Source organism: Agelaius tricolor, unplaced genomic scaffold, assembly GCF_023055355.1.
Source record: "Agelaius tricolor isolate 1412-34295 unplaced genomic scaffold, bAgeTri1.0.p SCAF_4, whole genome shotgun sequence".
Taxonomy (NCBI): Eukaryota; Metazoa; Chordata; class Aves; order Passeriformes; family Icteridae; genus Agelaius; species Agelaius tricolor.
Window position 1 is genome coordinate 50,663,341 of NW_027269264.1, and position 21,717 is coordinate 50,685,057.

Sequence of the window (21,717 nt, forward strand, 5' to 3'; positions counted from 1 at the left end):
GAGTGATACAGGATGTTACTGACAGTGAAAAGGCAGCAAGGGCTGTTTCCTGTGTGGCTTGGTAAGTATGTGGTTCTGTGATGGGAATTGGCTCTGTACTAGGAGCCTCATGTCTTTTCTTGACAGCTTTCAGGGGGACTGGGCTGCAAAGGCTCTCCCAAAGCTCTGGAAGGGTGAGATAACTTTGTAAGGACACAAAAGAATTTGGACCCAAATGTAGATTTCCATGGAAAGAGGCTTGGTCTTGTTCACAGTACCAGCTTCAGCTGGGTAAGTGCTGGAGCTCAGGAGAGCCTCAGACGTAGCTATAGGAATTCAAACCCTTCTGCCTCCCAATTTTTCTGTCAAAGCACCTGCAGCCTCTGAATCAGCACAGGAGCACACATCACTTTACCCTCCTGCAAGAGCTTGGGAGGGAAGGAAATCTGAATGCAGCGTACCACACTCACACAAATGGGTAAGGCACTGCTCAGTCTATGCATTTAAGTGAAGCTGGAGAAGGGCAGATATGGTCCTGCATTTTAGCTGGTGATGAAAACAGCAGTGGCTTCACCAGGACACATTTAATTCCTTCTTCTTATGAAGCTCCTGAATATTTTACTCACCTATGCAAGCATTAAGGAAAATGAAAAAAAAACACCCACGCTGTCTCGTGCTGAAAAGCAGGAAAAAAAAGTTGGGTTTGAAGAGAGGGTGGAAGGAAGGGGTGTGGTTACCCAGGAGGTGTGTCAGGCTTCGATGAACTTATTTATAAGCAAAGGCATCTGTGCTGGAGAAGAAACTTTGCTGAGGCTTTGCCAGCTGCTGCTGTTCCCCTGACACCACTTGAGAAGCACCTCTACTGCGATGGGGAGGCAAAAGGACATTCTTGCTACCATTGAGGAGCACCTGAGGATCAGAAACAAATTAGTGCGGCAAGCACTGGCTGAGTGCTTGGGGACACTGATCCTGGTGGTGAGTGGGGGCTGTAGTGTGGGATGCTCTCTAACCTGTGGGATTGGGGGAAATTGTCCTGGTGAAGGGGCTGTGTTGCTGCCAGGGTTTGCATTGGGAATGAGCCCAGCTCTGGTGCAACCTGCTGCAAGGGGTCTGGAGGACAGCCCCTGTGTGCAGGGAAAAAAATCATGCATATTGCTTAAGGGTGAATGTTGGGGTTTCTTGCAAAATGTGGGCTCTGAAGAGCTTGTTGGGTGTGTGGAAGCTTCTGTGTATCTGTGAAGTGCAGGGAACAAAACAGCTCTGTGTAAGCAGCAAGTGTTTTGCTAGACATCATGCAAAACTTCCTTTCTGTCCGCCTTAGGATATTTTCTTGGCTCTGAAACACTGCAAGTGTTATCACCGAGGAAGTGAAAGACATTTTTTTTTCTTTTCACTTAACTTTCCCCATGAATCCCATCATAAAGAAGTAGCCAGAAATTAAGTTATTGCAGTGTCCTTTTGCTGTCAGCCGCTGATTCCCCAGGGGCTTGTCAGTGGGGCTGCACGATACCATGGCAGCATCTGCTGACAGCCAGCTGGGACCTGGTGCTTGCTATCAGTCAGTGGCCAATGGAGATAAAACTCTTCTGCCTGTTCTAGTGCTCAGTTTCCAAAGGGGTGGAAAAGAAGGGCTCAAACAGGATAAATGTGTGTCTAATGCCTGAGGTTGCAAATGTTTTGAGCAGCTGCAATTTGCTTTAATGTTAAAGGCAGATATGAACAGCTAGGTGAGTTGTGTGTGAGCTGTGTAGAAAAACAGTGGCAGGGATATCTGGCTTAGAGCATCTGCATCTGAAAATGCAGGACTGCCCAGTTGGCCACAGGTTTGATGCATATACACTGAAGCAGAAATGAGTTGGAGTTTGCACAGTGAAAATCTGCAGGTAGAGGTTCCTCTGAGGTGATGTAAATCCAGAGCAATCCTGAAGGTTTCAGTGGAGTGACTGTGGGTTTACACCTCTTTGTAACTGGCAGCTGGACTGTCTGGAGAGAAATCTAAGGGTTGGGAGAGTTAAAGGCAGAGGAAGACTTGATGAAGCATCTGGGGAACAACACAAAAAGACTGACACAATTATATGCTTTCATAAATAAGATTTTTTTTTTGATGATGTAGAGAGGATTTCGGAATCTTCTATGGCAGCTTAGGGGACTCTACTGAGACTGTGTAAAATGTTTCCACTCTTAAAAGAAAGCAGGTTTGTATGATGCAATGGCTTTATTGTCAGAGCGACCCAGCTTTGGTGATTTGCAAACAAGTCCTGTTGATTTTTCCAGGAAGGGTTGTTTGGAATTAAGGTGGGTAGAAGGTGATAGGAAAGTGATTAACAGTTAGAAGATTGCTGTCTATTAATCACTGATGTTGCTGCTATTAGTCTCAGGATTGAAACAAGGTAAGTCTTGTAGTGGACTAATGCCTCCTGATAGCAAAGCTAATATTGCTATTAGAAACAAGAGAAGCCTTTAGCCATCTGGATCTGAGCTTTCAGAAGGTCTCATGATCCAAACCCCATTAGTCCATCCTCTGACTATAACAGTTGGCACAACAGTGACTACATTTCCTTACGCCTTGCCTCTCCAGGCAGAGAGGATTTGGGATCTGCTCAGAGCTTGAGTAAGGGTTTGGTCCAAAATCATTAGAAGCCTCCAAAATGGCAGTGGCAATGGGCACCCACCAGCCGCACTGGAAACTGCATTGGCAGAAGTGGGCAGCACATACCTTGCCCTCAGGAGCATCAAACCTGCTCTGTTTCAGTGTGTGTGTGTGTCTAAGTTTACAGGCTGAGCCTTCACCATGTTCAGGAGTTCCTGAACTGGTTTTAGAGGCACACTCAACTCCATAACTCTGTCTTGTAGGACTTGCAAACTCACTTAGGATCTCCTGCTGCAGCTCTGCAGTGAACAGAGCACTGTGGGCTTTCTGTGACCATGTGGGAGAAGGTGGGGTGGGCGTGTGGGAGAAAAGGGAAAGTCCCAAACTCAGTGAATGCTCTTACATGGTCAGAAGTCCAAAACAGGCTACACCAGAGGAAAATAGGTCCCAGGGCTGTTAGCTTGCAATATCCAAGCCAGTCAATCCCTTTCCAACTTTGTACTGTCTCAGTCTATTCCCGTGAAGAGAAACTTGCAGTTTTTTCTTTATTACCGCTCTGATTCCTTTTCATCTTTTTATTATATCACCTACATGAAATAGAAAGGGTTTTGAAGGTGAATTCCTTCCCCTTTCAGTTGGCCTGGACAATTGTTTGAATTGGATTTTCTCCCAGGACAGAAATTGTCATTTTGTACCTTGTAGAAGTCCCTGCTGCCCATCCTGCTAGCAGGTTGAGCTGTGTGTGTGCATTTAGATGCATTGTACCCCAGTAAATATCTGATTTGGGCTTCACAGTAAAATGCCTGAAGAAAGACCTGAATCCATGAAAATTTTCTTCATGGGAGATGGAGTTGACTGAACACAAATATGTTTGAACAGAATATTATCAGGGATGGATTTAAGGTTAGATGTTGTTCACACTGAAATCAACTTCCTGGGCCCCAAGGGAGGTAGATGGTTTAAAGTTTGCAGCTTACTTTAAATTTCACTGTGTAATGTAAAACTTGTCCCTCTGTGGATATTGGCACTGCTTCAGCTTCTTCCCTCCTCCCTTCCACTTGCATAATGACTGCAGCTCTTTTAAACTCTTCTAGACAAAAGCTAGATTGAAGATCCCAACAGTCTTGCTACCTGCAAGAATGAACCTCATGCTTGATTTTATTTTCTCATTTTTTTAAAGAGATGGTGAAGGTAGAATCATAGAGTGGTTTGAGCTGGAAAGGACTGTTAGAATAATGCCTCTTTTTTTTTAAGATAAAAATAATCCAGCTAAGGCAGCCAAGCCCTGAAGAATGCCAAGGCGAGTTGCTGTCTACTTGCAAGCCACTTTTGCTGTGCAGAGCACCTTGCATAACTTTTATTTAATTTGTGGGTGGTGTCTCTATTGTTGCAAAAATAGTAATCCTGATTCTACATACATCTCCTTTGATACTTAAATTGGCATTTCCCCTCTTCAAAATTCACTTTCTGAGTAGCACTTTAAGCTTGAGCTTTATACCTGTGTTGGAAGCACCGCTTGCTGGCAATCGTTAAGCACTACAAACGCCAAAGGCATTTTCCCAGTCCCTTGCTGTTTGTGTTATTACTGTAGCAACCCACTAAAGCCAGATTTCCATGGTGGGTCTCCGTGCCTCTCTTAAAGCTTGGTCTGTTTGCCTTGCTCTGCTAGCTGTAAATACCAAAGCTGGCTCTGTTTGTCTTTTACATTTGCAGGAGAAGTAATGTGCTGATTATGACTGATTTCCGACTGGGACTCACTGTGAATCACTGCTGTAGAGGCACAAAGAAAGAACAAAACAACTCCTAATTGCTTTTCAATTGGTGCTGCCTTGACTTTGTGGCTAGGGATAGCTTTTTGGGGTATGACAGTGCTGTAGACCACAGAAAACAAAAATGGCAAAGTGGTTTGGATGACTAAAGCAAGGGGAGCTTCACCTTGTAAGATGACCACAGCAAGGGGAGCCCCACTTAGGTGCTGGCAACTTAAAGTTGCTGCTCATCCCGCAACTGTCTGGGACAGCACAGTAGTTCCCACAGTTGCTGTTTGATTTGGGGTGGTTTGCTTAAACCCAGCTTGTTACATTTGGAAAATGTAATTTTTAAAAAAAAAAAAATTTTTTTAAAGTTCTTTCCTTGGTTAATGCTTTGCTAGGCTGCAAAAGGGAGTGGAAATCCTTGCTGTAAGCATGTTGAGTGCTGCTGATTCTTCCTTGCAACGGTGGGTCCTTTGCTGCTGGGTATGGGGACATGGGAAGTGGCAGTGCTGCTGCTTTCCCTCAACCCTTCCACCAGAAGGGGTTGAAGCTCTTCACTAACTGTCCAAAACTGTCCCTTTGTGCTGTCTCACTCCAGGAGCAGGACATTTCTCCTTCCTACAGACAGAACAGTTCAGGCACCAAGACTTTCCCTTGGTGGGAAAGCAGCTTTTCCCCAGGAGTGCCCAACCTTGTGCCCAACCAGCCCCCTCCAGATGCACTGATCTTTCTAGTGGCTGAAACCTCTTGTAGGGGACATCAGAACAAGTGTTTTGCCTTCTGTGCATGTGTGAACAAGCTAAACCAGTGAATTTCCTCCCTAATGCCCAACTCCTCTGCTGAAGGTTGCTCAGGTTTCTTGAGCTGAGGGAGGCCCATGTCTCCAGCTTTGTGCAATGTTTTTTTTATAGCATGTGATGTACGTGGGGCGCAGTTTTGCTTAGAGTCTCTCATCTCTCCAGCCCTGCAGCCCTGCCTTGGCTCTGGTTCAGTGGGTGGTGCACAAAGAGCTGTAACATAACAGACCATCTGCTGCTGCCCTTCCTGCAGGGCTGCTTCTGTACAGGCTGCCTCCAGCTGTGCTGGACAGAAAACTGGGCTCTGGGGTCCAAGGTTTGTCCTTGCTTTGCAAATTGAGAATGATGACCAGCCTGGTTGTTTGAGAGATGCTTTGAGGAAAAGCTTAAAGCATAGTGCTCCTTGCCTTGTCTTTTTTTCTGATGGAGGCTATCCTGCCAGGTGAGCTGTGGAGTTCAAGATCTCTGAATGCTGCTCCTGCTCCCTGCCCTCTCCCTATGAAGAGAGGTACACTCTGTGTGTCCAAAACTTAAAATCATCTGTCAGTATCTCTGGGTCTCCTCCTTCAAAGCAGATTCATGGTGTGACTGCATCTTCTGGCATTTTCCCCATTAACCAGAGTACATCAAGGGCTGACCAGTCTTTCCCATCCACCAGGGTGATTAGGGTAGATTTACAGCAGGCTTCTTGCCTAATCCCTGGTTTATTTGCTGGCAGAAGAGCTGTAATTCAGGTAATTGCACTCCTCCTGGTCGATGCCAGCAAAGCTTTCCCACCTACATTTAGAGACCTGTCTGAAGTCGAAGAGCAAATGCACTCAGGCCTTTTGTGTTGCACATTAAGGTGTAAAAAAGTGCTGGCAAAGAAAGGAGGAGACAAGAAAGGAGAGAAACCTGGCTCTTGTGCAGAGGAGTTCTGAGCACCATGTATGAAGCTCACATATGAAGCAATTTCCCACAAGGTCTGCCTAAATAGGCTGCCTTTGGTAGCCTTGTTTCTTCATGAGCTATTGCAACCTTTTTAACCTCCATGGTTCTTTCCTACCAGCCCTTACTGTCTGCTGGGCTCCCATGTGTTCAGACATTGAGATGGGGTGTTTTTATCTTGAGTGATTGAGACAGGGTGTTTTTATCTTGAGGGACAAAGCCAGCTGCTCAGTCTCCAAACATGCCCTGGACACAGGGAGCTCAAGGTTTCCCGAGTGTGAGGTATCCCCTGCAATGTGCTACCTTTTCCTATTATTTGCTGCTGCTTCTGGCTGGTGCCTCCTTTGTACAGGGGTGTTCTTTTCCCCTCTGGAGTCTGGCTGCCCTGCCACTCCTGAGCCCATTCCTGCAGAATAAGGATTTAGCCCTTTTTCACAGTGCAAGAAGCTGAATCACCCCATGAGCAGTAAGAAGTCTCCCTGTTAGATTTGCTAGAGTCAGTAAGATGAAATTAGGGAGCAGGCTTCCATTAACCTGGTTAATGGCTGCATTGACTTCAATTCCTTGGAGAGCAGGTTTAACACATCAGAGCGATGCTTTATTGCAAGTATTTTATTAGCATTTTAAAACCACTTTTGAACTTGGCTAGTATCGTGGGTGTATAACAGTTGACTGCTGCACCTACTGTCATGGGAGGTGCTAACCTGGGTTTCTGTTGACTGGATATTCTTCCAGAAGTGGTTTTTTTACACAAAAAAGGAGCCAAAATACACCCCCCCCCCCCAACAAAACCATAGCCAAACAAATGAAAAAGCAAAACAAAATCCAAACAAATGCAAATGAAAAACAAAACCACAAAACAAAATGCTGTGGGAGGCAGGTTATTAAAATCAAAAGAATGGGGTGTGATCTCCCCTTAGGTGTGCACCACTGTCCCTGACTACAGAGATACAATATTGTCTAAGAACTCTTAAATACATTGCATGAACTAAAAAGACTGGGAAAAAAGTTGAATTACTTTTATTTGACCTTTCAACCCAAGCTGGATGCTCCTGAACAGCTCTCTGTGAGCAGTGGGCAAACAAAACCTATAAAATGAAAGCTGAGGTTCTCTGGTCTCATCTGACCTGGGAAAAGGAATTGGAAGGAAAACTAGCAAAGAGCAGAAGTGAAAGTGGTGTGATTAAAAATGGTATTAGCTATTACCACCACAAAACTCTGTAGTGTCAAGGTATACTTGCCACAAAAGTCTGGGTGAGCATGGCTTGAACTGGTTCCCTAAAGTCAAATGCCATGGAGGGATGTCATGCATGACACTGTGTTTTTGTGTTTAGTGGACTCCACTGGTGCAGAATGGAATTGAACACACGTATATCAAAGTTCAAACCTGTCCCTAAGTATCACTGCGCAACTTTTATCTGCTGAGGGTTAAGTTTTCTACTGTTTTGCTGAATTAAGCCAAATAGTGCTCATGGCTCATCTGATAAACAGTTGTAATGGTCCTGTGGAGTGGCTTCGGGGTGTTTTTGCATGGCCCATAGACTCCCTTCTGAGGAAAAGCTGGAGAGCTACTGCCAGGTGTAGGATGGAGGAGAGGAGGATGGGGAATGACTCCTGAGATAACCTCTTGAGAAATGGCAGACCTGGCATTCCTCCAGCTCGAGGGAAGACCTTTGCGGGTGATCAGGGAGGTGGAGGTGGGAAAATTTTACTCTGTGGTTTCTGCAACCAAAAGGTATGTGTATAACCATACACCAACCACCTGCAGAACTGCCAGCTCTTACAGAGTGAATAACACAAATACCTTCATCACTCTGTCCCCTGCCTGGTCAGACTAATGTGCTGTGTGGCCTTTGAGAGGCAAACACCATGGCCACGTACTCTCTGAAATCTCTCCAAAGCTTGGTGGGGCTTGTTTGGGGAAAGGGAGAAACAGGATTCACCCTGGTCATTAGCCTGTATTTATTTGCTCAGTTGGAGCTGCGCTTCCCTTGGTGGTTTGGGCATAGCTGTTTCTGTTTGCTGCCAAAAACCAAATCTTTTCTGCCTTTGTCTTGGAGTCTCCTCTGCCATGGTTTCCCATCTGGTTTCCCATTGTAGGGGCTGTTCTGACTGCACCCAGTAGAGAGCAGTGCTGGCTATCCCTCCCTCACCAACGAGTTCAACAGGTTCCTTTATTCTTTTTACACAAGGCCCTTGTGTTTGGGCACCTGGTTCCTTGTCAAGAGGCACCTATTTACAGAGTGTCCACCTCATGAATCAGCCTGCAGCCTACCTGGCTGCTCCTTTCCAAGCAAGCTGAGTGCACCTTTTGCTTTGTTACCAATTCCTCAGTTGCCAAGGGTATGAGAGGGGATGAGTTACATGTGTTTTGTCTTTGCCTCTGATTTGGAGCATGTGTTGCTCAATGGGCATGTCCAGTGTTGGCTAAAGAATAGACAATAGCAAACCTGGCCACCTCGGTGCCTGTTTGGTGGCTTATCCTGTAGGAGTTGATACCACCTGTGGCAGTTGAGTAATTCTGGGATGATGGAGTTACGGAAGTAGAAAGTCTCTGTGGGGGCGTAGTTGTGGGTATGTGGTCAGAAGAAATAACTCAAGCTTTGATCCCTAGATTTGAGCATCTCATGAGCAGGCTGTAATCTCTGTCCTAGTTTAAGGATCCTCTCAGTACCTGCCAACGTGGTAATTCCAATGATAATACACCAAGGGTCAGTTCAGGTGGAGCCAGTGGGAGATACAAGCATACAGATGATCGGGTTTAGAGCTCTTTAAATTACATGTTGCATAGTGGAAAGACTTGCCAAGACAGAAAGCCTGCAGCTGGATGACTGATGAACTGAATTGCCAAGAGAAACTGGTTTGAGTTGTTAAGGGTGAGCATAGGAATGAGGGCTTTTAGGTGCAGTTGGGAAGAGAAGGATTATCCAGTTGGAATGAACATCTTTAAGTAAGACCTTCCTTAGCTACTAGGAAACAGTTTTATCATCCAAAATAAACAGCTTTTGTCTGCCAGAGTGTTTGGTTTGCTGCACCCCTGATCTTGGACAGAAGGCCAAGACTGGCTGTGCTGGTGGACTCTCTTGAATATGGACTTTTCTTGATGGAATCTGGAAAGAGAACTCCATGAATGTCAGGCTGAATGTGGCCTTCTTCAGTCACAACTGTATTTTCAGGTATTAACAGAATTGTTCCCTACCAATCTATGTGCTACTGTGTCAAACAATTATTAGTCTTTTTAACACAATGGTACTCAGATCCCTCATCAGCATAGTTGTACTGTGAATATCTCAGATCAGGATGATATCTGGCTCATCCTTCTCATCTGGCATCTTAAAATTAGATGTTTGGACAAAGAATTACAGACTCCTGTACATATATCTTGCTTTTAATTTTAGCCCTGTTTTCAGTCCATCCTGCCAGGAGATAGATTTTCTGTGTCCTTTTTTCTTCCTTCCCATCTCTAGAGATAATACATAGATACTTTGACCAAAGATAGAAGCTGTGAAGGCTTTGAGTCGTGAGTGGACTGTGAAGTCCCATGAGGGTGTAAGGAGAGCAATTGCAGGCATTGGTCAGCAGCTGGCCCTGATGTGAAACAGAGAGGGTAATTTCAATCTCTTTTTCTCCTCCTAGCTCTTTGGCTGTGGCTCTGTTGCACAGATCATTCTCAGCAGAGGGACCCATGGAGGTTTTCTGACTGTCAACCTGGCCTTCGGCTTCGCTGTGACACTCGGCATTTTGATCGCAGGACAGGTCTCAGGTATGTCTGGCTCCACGTGGGCAGCTCCACAAGTTTCACTTGTGTCAGTTGTTGTGTAGGCCTACTTTTCCTGTGTGGCACTGGTATGGAAGCTAGCGCCCCTTGGTACAACTCTTGGACCTACATTCTGCCCATTAAAGTACACTAACCACCAACCTCTCTGCAGGTGGACACCTGAACCCGGCTGTCACTTTTGCCATGTGCTTACTGGCCCGGGAGCCCTGGATCAAGCTACCAATTTATGCCCTTGCACAAACCCTGGGGTCTTTCCTTGGAGCTGGCATTGTCTTTGGGCTGTACTATGGTAAGTGTGGAAGCCTTGTGTCTTTTTTGAGGTGAGACTACTGTGTTTGTGACTCACTGCAGGTCTTCTGTGCAAGAGAACTTGCAGTGCAGTATTCCAAGAAACCTCCTTACTGTGTTTGTGGAATGGCTTTCCCATTCTCATGATGATGGGTTCAAGCCTCCTCAAAGCAATCTGAAGGCCAACCAGCATTGTTGAAGTGCAAGTCTTTGCCCTTGAGTAATGAACACTGGACCTCTGGAAGGGCTCTTTTGTGTCTACTGGTCTTCAGAAAAGTAGAAGACCACTAGCAATCATTAAGGTTTTACATCTGTTCACTGTTCCAGAAGCATTTTCTCATTCTTGGCTTAAGAATGAAGTCTTCACTGTGACGTCAAATGTGTTGTCTTGTGTTAGCTTCCAGATAATGTGACTTCTAGCAGATTTTGCTGCTTTTATCAGAGTGATTCCATACCTTGGAAAGCACCTTACAAATCCAGTTCCTCATGCCTCTATTTCTCCTGTGTGCTTTTCATCATCATAGGGAGATCTTCAGTGGGCAAGAACTGAAGTTTTATGCTGGGCCTTGCTGTACCTCTAATATCAAGTGTGACATTTGGAATGAGACTTTGCCTCCCAGTTGTTTCTGGCAAGAGGAGTGATGTTCCCTGTAGCTGAGTGGAGCATCTGGGTCACTGTTATTTCCAGCTGGAGGAGGAAGCTCCCAGCCCAGCATTGGCTGGAACTACTTTTCACTTTAGGAAGAAGCAAGGAGACCTACCTTCCTCTCATTAAACATCAGGGCAACAGTTCAACACCAATTACTTTTTCAGTTCATGGGTTGAGGTCTCCTCTTCAGAAGGGATTTAACCTCATTTTAGCTACCTAACCCATGGAAAAGCTACATTCAGAGGCGTCTGGTTTTGTTTCCACTCACCATGAAGGAAAGATAGACTGCCCTAAGTTAGTTATCCAGCTTCTACACAGTGGTAGGCAAGGCACTGGTGGCCCTAAAGACAGCCTTGGGAGTTGTAACTTAGAAAAGTGAAAAAAAAGCCCAAATCCTGTTTGCTGATCCATATCACTGTGTCATGTTTTCACACCAAGACTGATACCACAGGTGTTTGGTTACCTTTGGGAGAGAGTTGGAGTCACCTTAGTGTTTGCTTCTTGACTCTCTTTCTTGATGCCTATCAAATAATTGTTAGGAACAGGGACTAATGCCGTCTGCCTCTGAGCCTGACTGGTTAAAATGCTGTGGTGGATGATGCCATTAGTTTTCCAAATAAGTGTTTGCTCTACAGCAAATGATTTTTTTTTTTTTTTCTCCTTCCCTACCTCTAGATGCTATCTGGGCTTTTGACAGTAACCGGCTCACTGTTACAGGACAGAATGCCACTGCTGGTATTTTTGCCACCTACCCATCAGAGCATCTGAATGTTGTGAATGGCTTCTTTGACCAGGTGAGAGGGTGCTGGGAGGATGAAAGTGCATTTGAAGAGAAATCTTTTAGGTGGGTCTGGGTCTCACCTTTAGTTAGAAAATGAATTGCAATTCAAACATAAGATATCCAGAAAGGTTTTTTTGGAGTTGACACAGGTATCTCACTAGCCCAAAGGAAGACCAGGGCCAGAAAGGACCTTACAGCCAGAAGGCTTGTGCCAAGGCATTAACAAGTGTTACAACACTGGTCAGGACACCAGAGAAAAGAATGCAATTTGTCATAGTTCCTGAAGAGCCATAGTGTGAGGAATGATAGCTCTTCCTCACTCTCACTCTGGTACTGTGCTTGTGGCACAATCCAGAGGTCAGCTGGGTATGGGGTGGGAGTTGCTGTTGAATGTGACTGTCTTCTAAACTTGCCAGCAACCACAAAAGGGACAGCTTCTACCCAGCCAGGGCATGTGGGAAGGAGGTTTAGGAAGATGTTTCCAGCTTTTCTAGCTATAGTCTAAACAGCTATCCATAACACTTCTGGGGGTAGGGAGAAAGGTTTGATTGAGGTTCTGGGTTGCCATAATCTCAAGAGAGGTGCACGCTCCACTCTTTTATTCCTATGGCTGCTGTGGTCTGATAGTGTCATGGATGACTTGGTGCACCTCTTCCTTTTAAGAGAATTACATCCCATAGGAGTTAAATAACTTGGTTAGAAGACTAATCTGGATTAAATTCTTGTTTCCCTTCCCCATCTCTCTCCAGTTCATTGGCACTGCCTCCCTGATTGTTTGTGTCTTGGCGATTGTTGATCCCTACAACAACCCCGTCCCCACTGGGCTGGAGGCCTTCACAGTTGGTTTTGTTGTCCTCGTTATTGGAACCTCCATGGGCTTCAACTCTGGCTATGCTGTCAACCCTGCCAGGGACTTTGGGCCTCGTCTCTTCACAGCCATTGCTGGCTGGGGCATGGAAGTGTTCCGGTAAGTGCTTGACAACAAAAACCTTGAGCATCGAGGAGAAATAAATTATGAATCCAAATAGATGGTAGCTCTGGCACTATAAAGAGTCTTGGCAGCACTATAAAGAGTCTTGGCAAGGTATCTTTCGATTGTCTAAATGATGCTAAAAGACACTGTCTGCTTTTTGGCTTCTTAAGAAATTGTGGAAGCTGGGCAGCTTCCAGTGGTGAGAGCAAATGACATTGCTATCAAAGAGGATATCTAGGAGCAAATGGCATTGCTATCAAAGAGGAAATCTCAGAGGAAATCTGAGAATTTCAGTTGCACCTTGAACATGAGCACATCATGATTTTTGAATGGTAGAAAATGAGAAGTGTTTGTTATTTTTGGAGACAATTAAGAGAGCCATGTTATCAAGGGTTGCTTTCCTGCAAACAGCGGGAGGGAACCGAAGGTGCCTAGTGTAGGCACAACAAATTCTTCTCTCCTTTCCTGGTGGAGAGACAGTCTTGGAAGTCCTGAAAGTAGTTGTTCTGAATTGCTTGTCACTGGGACTTAAAGTGTTTGTTTGTGTGTGTGGCAACGTTTGCCTTGGAAGCTCTGCAGGCGTGCAGGTGCTGCTGTCCTGTGCAAGTGGGTGGTGATGGCTGCAGAGGGTCAGGTCCTGCATGGCTCCAGATCCAGGTGCAAATATCCTAATGCTTAGGCTGCACTTCTTACCTAGTGCACTTTCTTTTTGTTTTCCAGGGTTGGTAAGCCGTCCCACTGGTGGTGGGTTCCAGTTGTGGCTCCTTTCCTTGGGGCAGTTGCGGGAGTGATTGTCTATCAGCTGACAATCGGATGTCACGACGAGCCTTCTCCCCCTGCCTCCGAGCAGGAAACAGTCAAGCTGGCTAACGTGAAGCACAAGGAGAGGGTCTGAGGAAGCTGCCACCCAGATCTGGCAGGTACTCATTACTCAGGACTGCAGCTGGCAAAAAGGAGAAGTTAAGAAGAGCTTCAAGAACAACAGGAAGAGTTTTTCACCTGTCTAGTAATTTTTTTTTTGTTTTTTGTATATCCCTGACATATTTGCTTTTGACATTTCCCTGTGAGCCTTCCTCCAAATGCAGTATCATGTAATCTTTTCCTAATAGAGGGGATTGAGGACTGTAGGAGTCAGGAGAGAAGTGGGCATTGTTGTCCAACACAAATTGGGTGTTCAGGAATTTGAAGCTCTTTTGAGCTATGTTGCTGACATTGTCTGTGGCCTTGGCAAACTGCTTCTCTTCAAACCTGCATTCCAATCTGTAGAATGGGGATCATGCAAAACATAAATTGTTTTGCTGGCATGGATTGGAACCTCCTGCATCCTGGAGGAAATTTGCCTGTGATTCTGTGGATCAAATTCTGCTTGATGTTGCTCTAAAATCAGTACCTTGACACCAGGAATTAACTAGTCTAGAGGATTTTTATTAGCCAGACTTTCATATATCTTATGAATTCCTAGATACTGATCCATAATGTCAGTGCAGAGTGTAAGAATGCATTGGATTTTCATTTAATAGTAAGACAAAATGTTTACAAACAAGCACATCCTGGTGTTACAATAAAAAATTTTAGTATTGCCATCTCATAGAAGATCACATATAGGAAATCCTTAGTCTAACCAGGGCTAATCTGGACAGAAAGCTTGGCTCCCAGAAGCAGCTTTTCTAATTAATCAGCTTTGTATATAAACTGCAAGCAGCTAATAGCCAAGATCCAGTGGAAACACAGTGTTGCTTAAGTTGCGTGTGTTGACGTAAATTTTACAGTGGTGTTGTTGGGGGTTTATTTTTGTTGTTTTAGTAGATTTATATATAAATATACTCCTTAAAGCTGTTAGTAAATACCAAGGTTGGGATGAGTTCATATAGAGATGTACAGGAACTGCCGATTCTCTGTCAGCTTTGAGATATTTTTGGGTTTTGCTGGGATGGTCTTGGATTATGGAATGGGAGTTTGTAGAGCACCTCCTTTTCTACCTTGCAGAATACCTGGGATATCCCTGGTACTCATGGCTGAGGGACTGAGGTCAGGCACCTCCTGTACTAGCAGTACTGGCATCTCAGGGGATCTCTGGCTCTCCCAACGCCATATTATTACAAAGTATTTGAAAAAAAGCATTATTGGTTGTGAAAGAATTTGTAAGTCCCATGCATTAGAGAAACTTGTTCAAAGCCTATTTGTTTAATGTGTGAATTAATTAAAAAATGTATCTTTGTACACATTTCCAGTCACTAAAAGGATGTATTCTTTTTTTTTTCTTTTTAAAAAAATAAAATGTCAATACCCACATTGAAAAATGCTAGTGTTGGTTGTATTTTTAAGTAGCTGTCAGCAAACTTCACCATGAAAAGGAAGTCATCTATAGCAATAGCTTCCTCAAACCCTTTTCCTCTTCAGCCTGAGCAAAGGGGAATTAACCCTTTCAGGCAGTACATCTACATGCTCCACTTGTGTTTTATGCCTTTACCTTTTGGGGTGTGATTTTGAGGCCTGTGGAGTAGACGGAGTAGCTGTGTAGCTGTGCTCAGTATAGCGACCAAGGTATGGGCTGGGGGTGGGATTGTCCTGCTGTCAGGCATCTTATTCTTAAGGCAAAAAAACACTGGGTAAGTATTTGTCCCTCACCCTTTGTACAATTTAAATTCCCTTACTCTTCTTTCATGTAACATAGCTCTGAATGCAGAATCCTACTGTGCCTTCATCTACTGTCCAGCCCCATCTAGCATATTACACAAATCAGCTTTCTTTTTCTGTATCTGTGCCAGGCAAGGAAAAGTACAACAGACCTGAACACAATGCTCACAGAATTAGACAAGCAACTTACCTATAAATAAAATTCTTGTTGCTCTTTGGCTGGTGTGCGTACTGCTGTATTTTTCCTGTATTAATTGTGCTGCCTTAAAATAACTCCTCACTTCCCACATGATGCCATACTGAAGAATTCAGTGAGGTCTGGATGAATGTGGTTTCCGACAATTCACCAGCTAGGAATCAGATGGCTTTTGGAAAGAAATTTCCCAGGTTTGTTTGATTTACTCTATGTGCGGACAGCATGTTGTTTTTTTCATTTCTAACATGGAAATTTATCCCTCAAACTCTATGTAGCAGCTGTGTATATTGGTGTGATCAACTAACATAGCTGCAGAATTCGATTCTCATTTACCTTCAGGACTGTCTCTTTCTCTACTCTTCCACCACTTTGTATCTTCAACTATCTTGAACAATACATGAAAGTTCTGGCTGCAGATCTTAAGATTTTGATTCAAGGCGTAGTGTGGGTTCTGGTCTGTTTGGTTTTTTCCCTTTGTAGTTTTTGTTGTTGTTGTTACATTACTTACCAGATTCCTCTTGCTTTTGCCTGGCATGTAGTAATCAACTTTTACTATGTCCCTGCCTTACTCATGCATCAATGATGCATTATTGCCTTTATTAAAATGGCAATAAAATATCATATCAGTTTCAGGTTAAATTTTCTGTTTTAACCACTGTTTTAAGTTTTGGCTTTGCTGTTGGAGAAGCACCAAGCACTGCTGAGTAGATCTATCAACATGAGAAAAGGGGCAGGCATTGCCTGCCCTCAGTGGATGGGGAGCTATGGAAAACACAGCCCCCAGAAGGGTCTGGTGCATAGGAGACATGATCCTGTCTTTGCTAGCCATGTAAGGAGGGCAGTGCACAGCACACCTTGATACACCAGATTTCAAGAGCTCCAGAAGTATTATTAAACTGTGGGGAAGGAAAGGTGTTTTCCCTGGCAGCATACACCCTTAAACTGCTGCAAGTTGTGGTTCTGCTTGTTTTCAGTTTAGCTGCCTTGAGAGAGCTTCTGGGTGTTATTCACCTGGCAGACCCATGTAAATCCAAACATTTTTCCTTTTTTTTTTTTTCCCCCATCCATACCTAAATTTCAAAGGCAATGAATCACACTGTAGTGCCTCACTGGAGAGGCAAGACTCATCTGGCAAACTAAAGTAATCTGGGTTTTAGGTCAGATTAACTCCAGCTGTCAAACCATTGAAATATGCTTTGTAGGAAGAAATAAATCTACAATTTAAACTATTCATGCTTGACAGGGAGAGTAATTTGTTGTTGGAACAAAATGCTAAAAGGTGTTTTGGATTCTTATTGTGTGAGGTTTTCAAATTAAGACTGGCTGTCTTGCAAAAAGTTCTTTCAGTTAAACTGCAAACTGCAAGTCTCACTGGAGGAAATTCCCAGACCTCTCCATTACAGGAGGTCAAGTTGACAGGATTTGTCCCTTCTGATCTTAAAACTTACGAAATTTAAAATGCAAGATAAAAGTGGCCATATATTCAATTCCTCTAGGTCTGGTCTAGGATTATTGCTGCAGGTGCTTTGACATTTTTGGTGTATCTTGGGAAGCTCTTCCATGTCTGTTTGCTCTATTCCATCTGTAAAATGGCAGCAGCAGTGCTGATTTCTTTCAAACCCTGCTCTGTTTCACCTTGTGGGAGCATGAACAAAGGCTGCTTGGCATTGCAGTGTGGATGGGAGAATAGCACAGTCTCCCTTTCTGCAGCCCTTTCATCTCAAACTGAGTTTCAGCTCTCCATTTGGCAGTGGTGCCTGCTGGGGATGCAGGAGCTGGTTGCATTTGCTGAGCAGCTCCAGGCAGGTCTGGTGGGGCTGTACCAGGGCAGGTTTCCACATGTACTCAAAGCAGATGAGCATTGACAGATCATCTGCTTACTGTTTTTCCTCCTACCCATCACCTACACCTTGGTAAAGAAAATAAGTAAATGGGAGGAAGACAACAAGGAGAATGTGCTCTGAGGCTAAAGATTCCTAAAACTATAAGAGGATTTCTGAAAATATATGAAATATGCTGCCTGAGATGGTGGTTTTGTTGGTTGCAAGATCACTGATTGCCTTAGCCCTTTTCAGGGAATTTGCCCAGTTCCCATTTACTCCAGCTCCTGCTTTCCCTCCTCTCCAGGATATCCACTTGCATTCTATTAATTTCTGCTGCTGGCCAGGACCCAGCTTAATAAAACCTTTTGGGATCTGAGAAACTTTGTCTAAAATGTCCGTCACTCCTCTACACTTCATCTTAAATGAAAGTGTCTTTGGCTTCTTTTTCTTGCTTGCATAAAATATTTCACTTAAAGCACAGACACATCTGGATCTCAGTCCATGAGTCTGGCCCGGGCTAGCTGGCTCACAGGATGGCTCTGCATGGCTCTGCGACCCCTGGCTTTGCAGCTGGTGGCATAAGAGGGAGCAAACTCCCTTTGAATGAAGGTAGCCACGCTGGCCCAGGGCCTGGACTTTGGGATGAGACCTTCTTCCTGCCTCCAGGACAGCTTAGAATATCTTGCCTGCTGCCCCTGCTTGCCCAGCAGCCAGTGCCATGCATTTCCACAACAGTTGCTTGGATATTGGGATATGACTTGGTCCCTCTCTGTGTTACTCTTGGTGAGGGCCAAAAATCTGCAATATGTATATAGATGTGAGACTCAAGTATAACTCATTAGACATTAGAACTTTCAGGGTGCTCCCATTTAAACACCTTCAGGAGGGAAAAATTATCCCTGAGTCCTGTGGCATTCATCACATATAGTGAGTATGTAATGCCTAAGAAAGGGCTGGAATAGAGATAGTTTGGGCTCTGGTCAGGTCTTGTCCTAAAAACCCTTTTGCTCCTTGAAAAGACCCTGAAACAGCTATACATCTGTGAACAGGATCTACTCTCATCTAATTTGGGACATTCGGCATTTACCCACTTCTCAGTGTCTGAACACCACTACCTCTTTAAATTCATCACTGTCCCTGGTGGAAACATGAGATAAGAGAGCGTCCTCTATCTCTGAGCAACAGAGGCCACAGAGTGACACATTGCCAGAGTTCTCTCTGTGTCTGTTTGTCTCACAGCACTCCAAGTGCTGAGCAGACATCAGACACTGCAGCCCAGCCCTGCGCTTACCCTGATGAACAGCTGAGCTTAATAAACAGGCCACTGGGATGAACATTCCTGATACTGGGATGATAGTTGTCCTTCCAGACAGAGGAGAGAGACGATGGTGTCTCCAGACTCCAGACCAGAATGGTGGAGCACTGAGAAGACTTTTGTGCTGTCTCTGGGGACCTAAGGGTGTAAGGGTGTCTGTGTAAGAATGGTCAAAAACCCATCAGAGGAGGCAAGTGCAGAAGCTCTCTGTGCTCTGCAGCATCAGACAAGCACAGTGCAAGAGGGACAAAGAGCAGCTGAGAGAAGTCTGGAAGCCCATGACTCTGCTCTGACCTGCAAGTGACAGCAGGAACTTCCCCTGAGACCACCTGGAAAGGAGAACTGAATTTCTTCATTGACTGTGCTGACTATAGGCTCAAACTCAGATGCCTAGGTGCAAGGGTCAGGAACCATTTGAGATGCCCTGGGTCATCCTGCCTGGCTCCAGCTGCCACTCCAGAGGGGTTGAGATCTCCTGCAGGCCCCGTGGCACATGTCAAAACCCGTGCAGGTAACTTTAAGAGTCCTATGTGTGTGCAACTGGGTCAAGTCCTGGAGATCACTGAACTGGAGTGGAATTCCCCCCTGGAAACTATGGCCTGGGCAGAGGCAGAAACTCAACAAATCTCCACAGTTCCACTGCCTTTGTGGTAGTGCGCCCATTTCCACAGAGGCATAGGAGTGGCACTGGGAGCAGATGAAAGGTCTGCCTGCCCCTGCACCCAGTCACCAACAGTAGCCACTTAAACCTCCCTACCCTCTTTAGGAATGCTTCTGCAGGGAGCAGCAAAACCCACACAGATGAGATGTCTTTGAGCTCCCAAACACTCTTGGTTTGGTTTGTGACAGCCTTCATTGAAACCAGCTCTCTTAGGAGCTGGAGTAATGCTGCATTTACATAGTAACTGAAAGGAGTTTGGTTTGTGTGGGGAGGGGCAATCTCATTCCCTATCCCAAGGAGAAACACTGATGTTGTCTCATAATTAATACTTCTTTTTTTCTAATTTTCTTGCCAGAAGACAACTTTCCTGCCAGGCAGGTTTAACTTGTCCCAGGAGATCTTAAACTGTTTTAAATTGTATTTGGGAGTACAGGAACACCTTCCTGAAGAACCTGTCAGAGAATACCCCAGATGTGAGGTTTCTGGCTGCTTTCAGTGGTGAATGGTCCTATGTGGATCTTCCCTGCCAGACATAGCAGCTATGGCTCAGCCTGAGATAGTGGAGCTGAAAGAAATGTAGTTTGAGTCAAAGAGATATACTGGTTTCCTTGTCCTATCTGAACTGAGCACACTCAGGTGTCAGTCACACAAACATGTCATTTCACATGACAGGCTCTTATTAAGACTGTATCCAGTCCCTGGCCAGGAGCCACAAACCCAGAGCACTAATGCTAAAGGCTAATACTGGAAAACACGTCTCAGGTATGAGTCACGGGGACAACTTGTAATAGCTGTATTTTGTGATTTGACTGGTGCCAGCTTGGACCCTGAAACAATTACATTTTCACTTAAACCTTCTGGGCTCTCTTGGAACCTCTGAACTCCACCCAGCACAGAAGGGCAGAGTTTCTGTTGTCCTTTAACTTTGCTTTCCCTTTCTTGCTGCATTGCTTTAGGTTATCTCCAGGCAAATAGTTGCCTGAGTCCTTTCATTTACTTTGTGCTCACTCAGGAAATATTTATAGCTCTATTGGCCTTCCAGGAGGAAAGATGATAATGGGAGAGGAGAAGCCATGCTGATAAACTTCCTCTGGGCCAGTGGCACAGACATACAGGTCCACAGAAAAGCTACAATCCAATAAATCCTAGCTCAGCTACTCCATGAAATCTAAGAGCAGCAATGCTGCTGCTCCAGCATGTTTGAAGGATCACTGAGTCCAAGATGAGTAGAGCTGGAAGGGACCACTGGCTGGGTCATCTGGTCCAATGTTTCTCCTCAGCAGGGCTATCCTACAACCCATTCCACAGGATTTTCTCCAGATGGTTCTGGAATACTTGTGGAAGACTCCACAACCAGAATCCCTGGACAGAAGAAGCTGACTTTTGTACCAGTCCTTCTGAGATTCATAAGCTAAGTGGGGCTGTGAAGGGCTGTGTGATCCTGACTGCCTGCAGTACAAGGTGTGATAATGTGCCCTTCCACCCTGCCTGCTTTTGGGACTGGGATTACTAGCAGGAAAATCCTGGTGAAGAAAGCAGCAAAGCAAGACAGGCCATGACTCTGAAGGAGTGACGGCAGCAATAGTTCTGCTTGATTTCAGTTCAGTGACTTTTAAACCTTGAATTCCATGCTCAATGAGAGTGGCCAGAATGAAAGCATTAACTTAAAACCAGGGCGCTTGGGTCTATCCTGAACTGTGGAACCAAGGAAAAAAAAATGTTTTGTATGTATAACCAAGGGAATAATAACAGAGGAGAAAATCTGAAGGACTGCCCTTGGTCTCAGGAGATGGGAACTGGTTTTGGGAAGGGTGGATCTCCCTGTTTGTGCCATAGGGCACTTGTGTGCCCTGCAGTGTGCATGCCAGGAGTCTGGAAGTGAGGAGTGGCGACGCAGAGCTTTCCCACGCCTGAGACCCTTTGCTGGTCTGGGCACGGGCCTTTGGGTGTCTTTAAAGTAGAGAAAGAGAGTGAGAGAGAGAGCAGCACCACCCTGCCCCTGGGCAGGCAGGGAGAGGGTGCATGCTGAAGATGATAGTGTCGTGCACCAATGGAGACAGCCTGTGCACAGCATTTGCTATTCAATCATTTTGGTTAAGTGTCTTGGTATTTTCCCTTCCCATGACCTCTTCTCCACTCAGCCCTTTTATGTGCCTCTTCTGCATTTTGTTGTCCCTTAGATTAATTTGTCTTCCAGGTTTTGTCCTGTTCCTCTCTTTCGTAAAGGCACTCTTCCTCTCCTTCGGTGGCAGAGTCCCCCCGCCCTACACCATTTATACTTGTCAGTGGTGGAGGCAGGGGTGAAAGACAAGCCTTGATAAAGCAAGCTGCGAATTTGGGGGCACAAGGAATCTGGGAGCTCTTGCTCCAGGCTAGCAGCCAGCCACATTTCTCTGAAGAGCTTTCATAAAATCTTCCCAGCATTTTATCAAAGAGGTGACGCTGTCATGGGTTTGTTTATTATTTCCCTTCAGGGCTTGGTCTCTTCATGGCTTCTTCCTTTCATTTTTGAGGAGGAAACATTTGCAGCTCTGTCAGCCCCTGGGAAGAAAGTAACATACAAAGGGAG

The 21,717-nt window shown here is 45.1% G+C and overlaps 1 protein-coding gene across 1 annotated transcript; it reads left to right on the plus strand.

The window, feature by feature from the left end:
* The first annotated feature begins 763 nt into the window (after window positions 1-763).
* AQP3 (aquaporin 3 (Gill blood group)) lies at window positions 764-14,816 on the plus strand. Its single transcript, XM_071425765.1, has 6 exons — window positions 764-954; window positions 9,684-9,810; window positions 9,977-10,114; window positions 11,438-11,556; window positions 12,293-12,510; window positions 13,237-14,816. The coding sequence occupies exons 1-6, from the start codon at window positions 847-849 to the stop codon at window positions 13,409-13,411; spliced, it is 885 nt and encodes a 294-aa protein (XP_071281866.1). The 5' UTR covers window positions 764-846; the 3' UTR covers window positions 13,412-14,816.
* Window positions 14,817-21,717: the final 6,901 nt, after the last annotated feature.

Excerpts from the sequence above, each read along its gene's own strand:
- AQP3 (XM_071425765.1), top strand. The coding sequence starts at position 847 with ATGGGGAGGCAAAAGGACATTCTTGCTACCATTGAGGAGCACCTGAGG. Across the intron at positions 9,811-9,976 it reads GATCGCAGGACAGGTCTCAG|GTGGACACCTGAACCCGGCT; the intron begins GTATGTCTGGCT and ends ACCTCTCTGCAG. Across the intron at positions 12,511-13,236 it reads TGGGGCATGGAAGTGTTCCG|GGTTGGTAAGCCGTCCCACT; the intron begins GTAAGTGCTTGA and ends TTTGTTTTCCAG.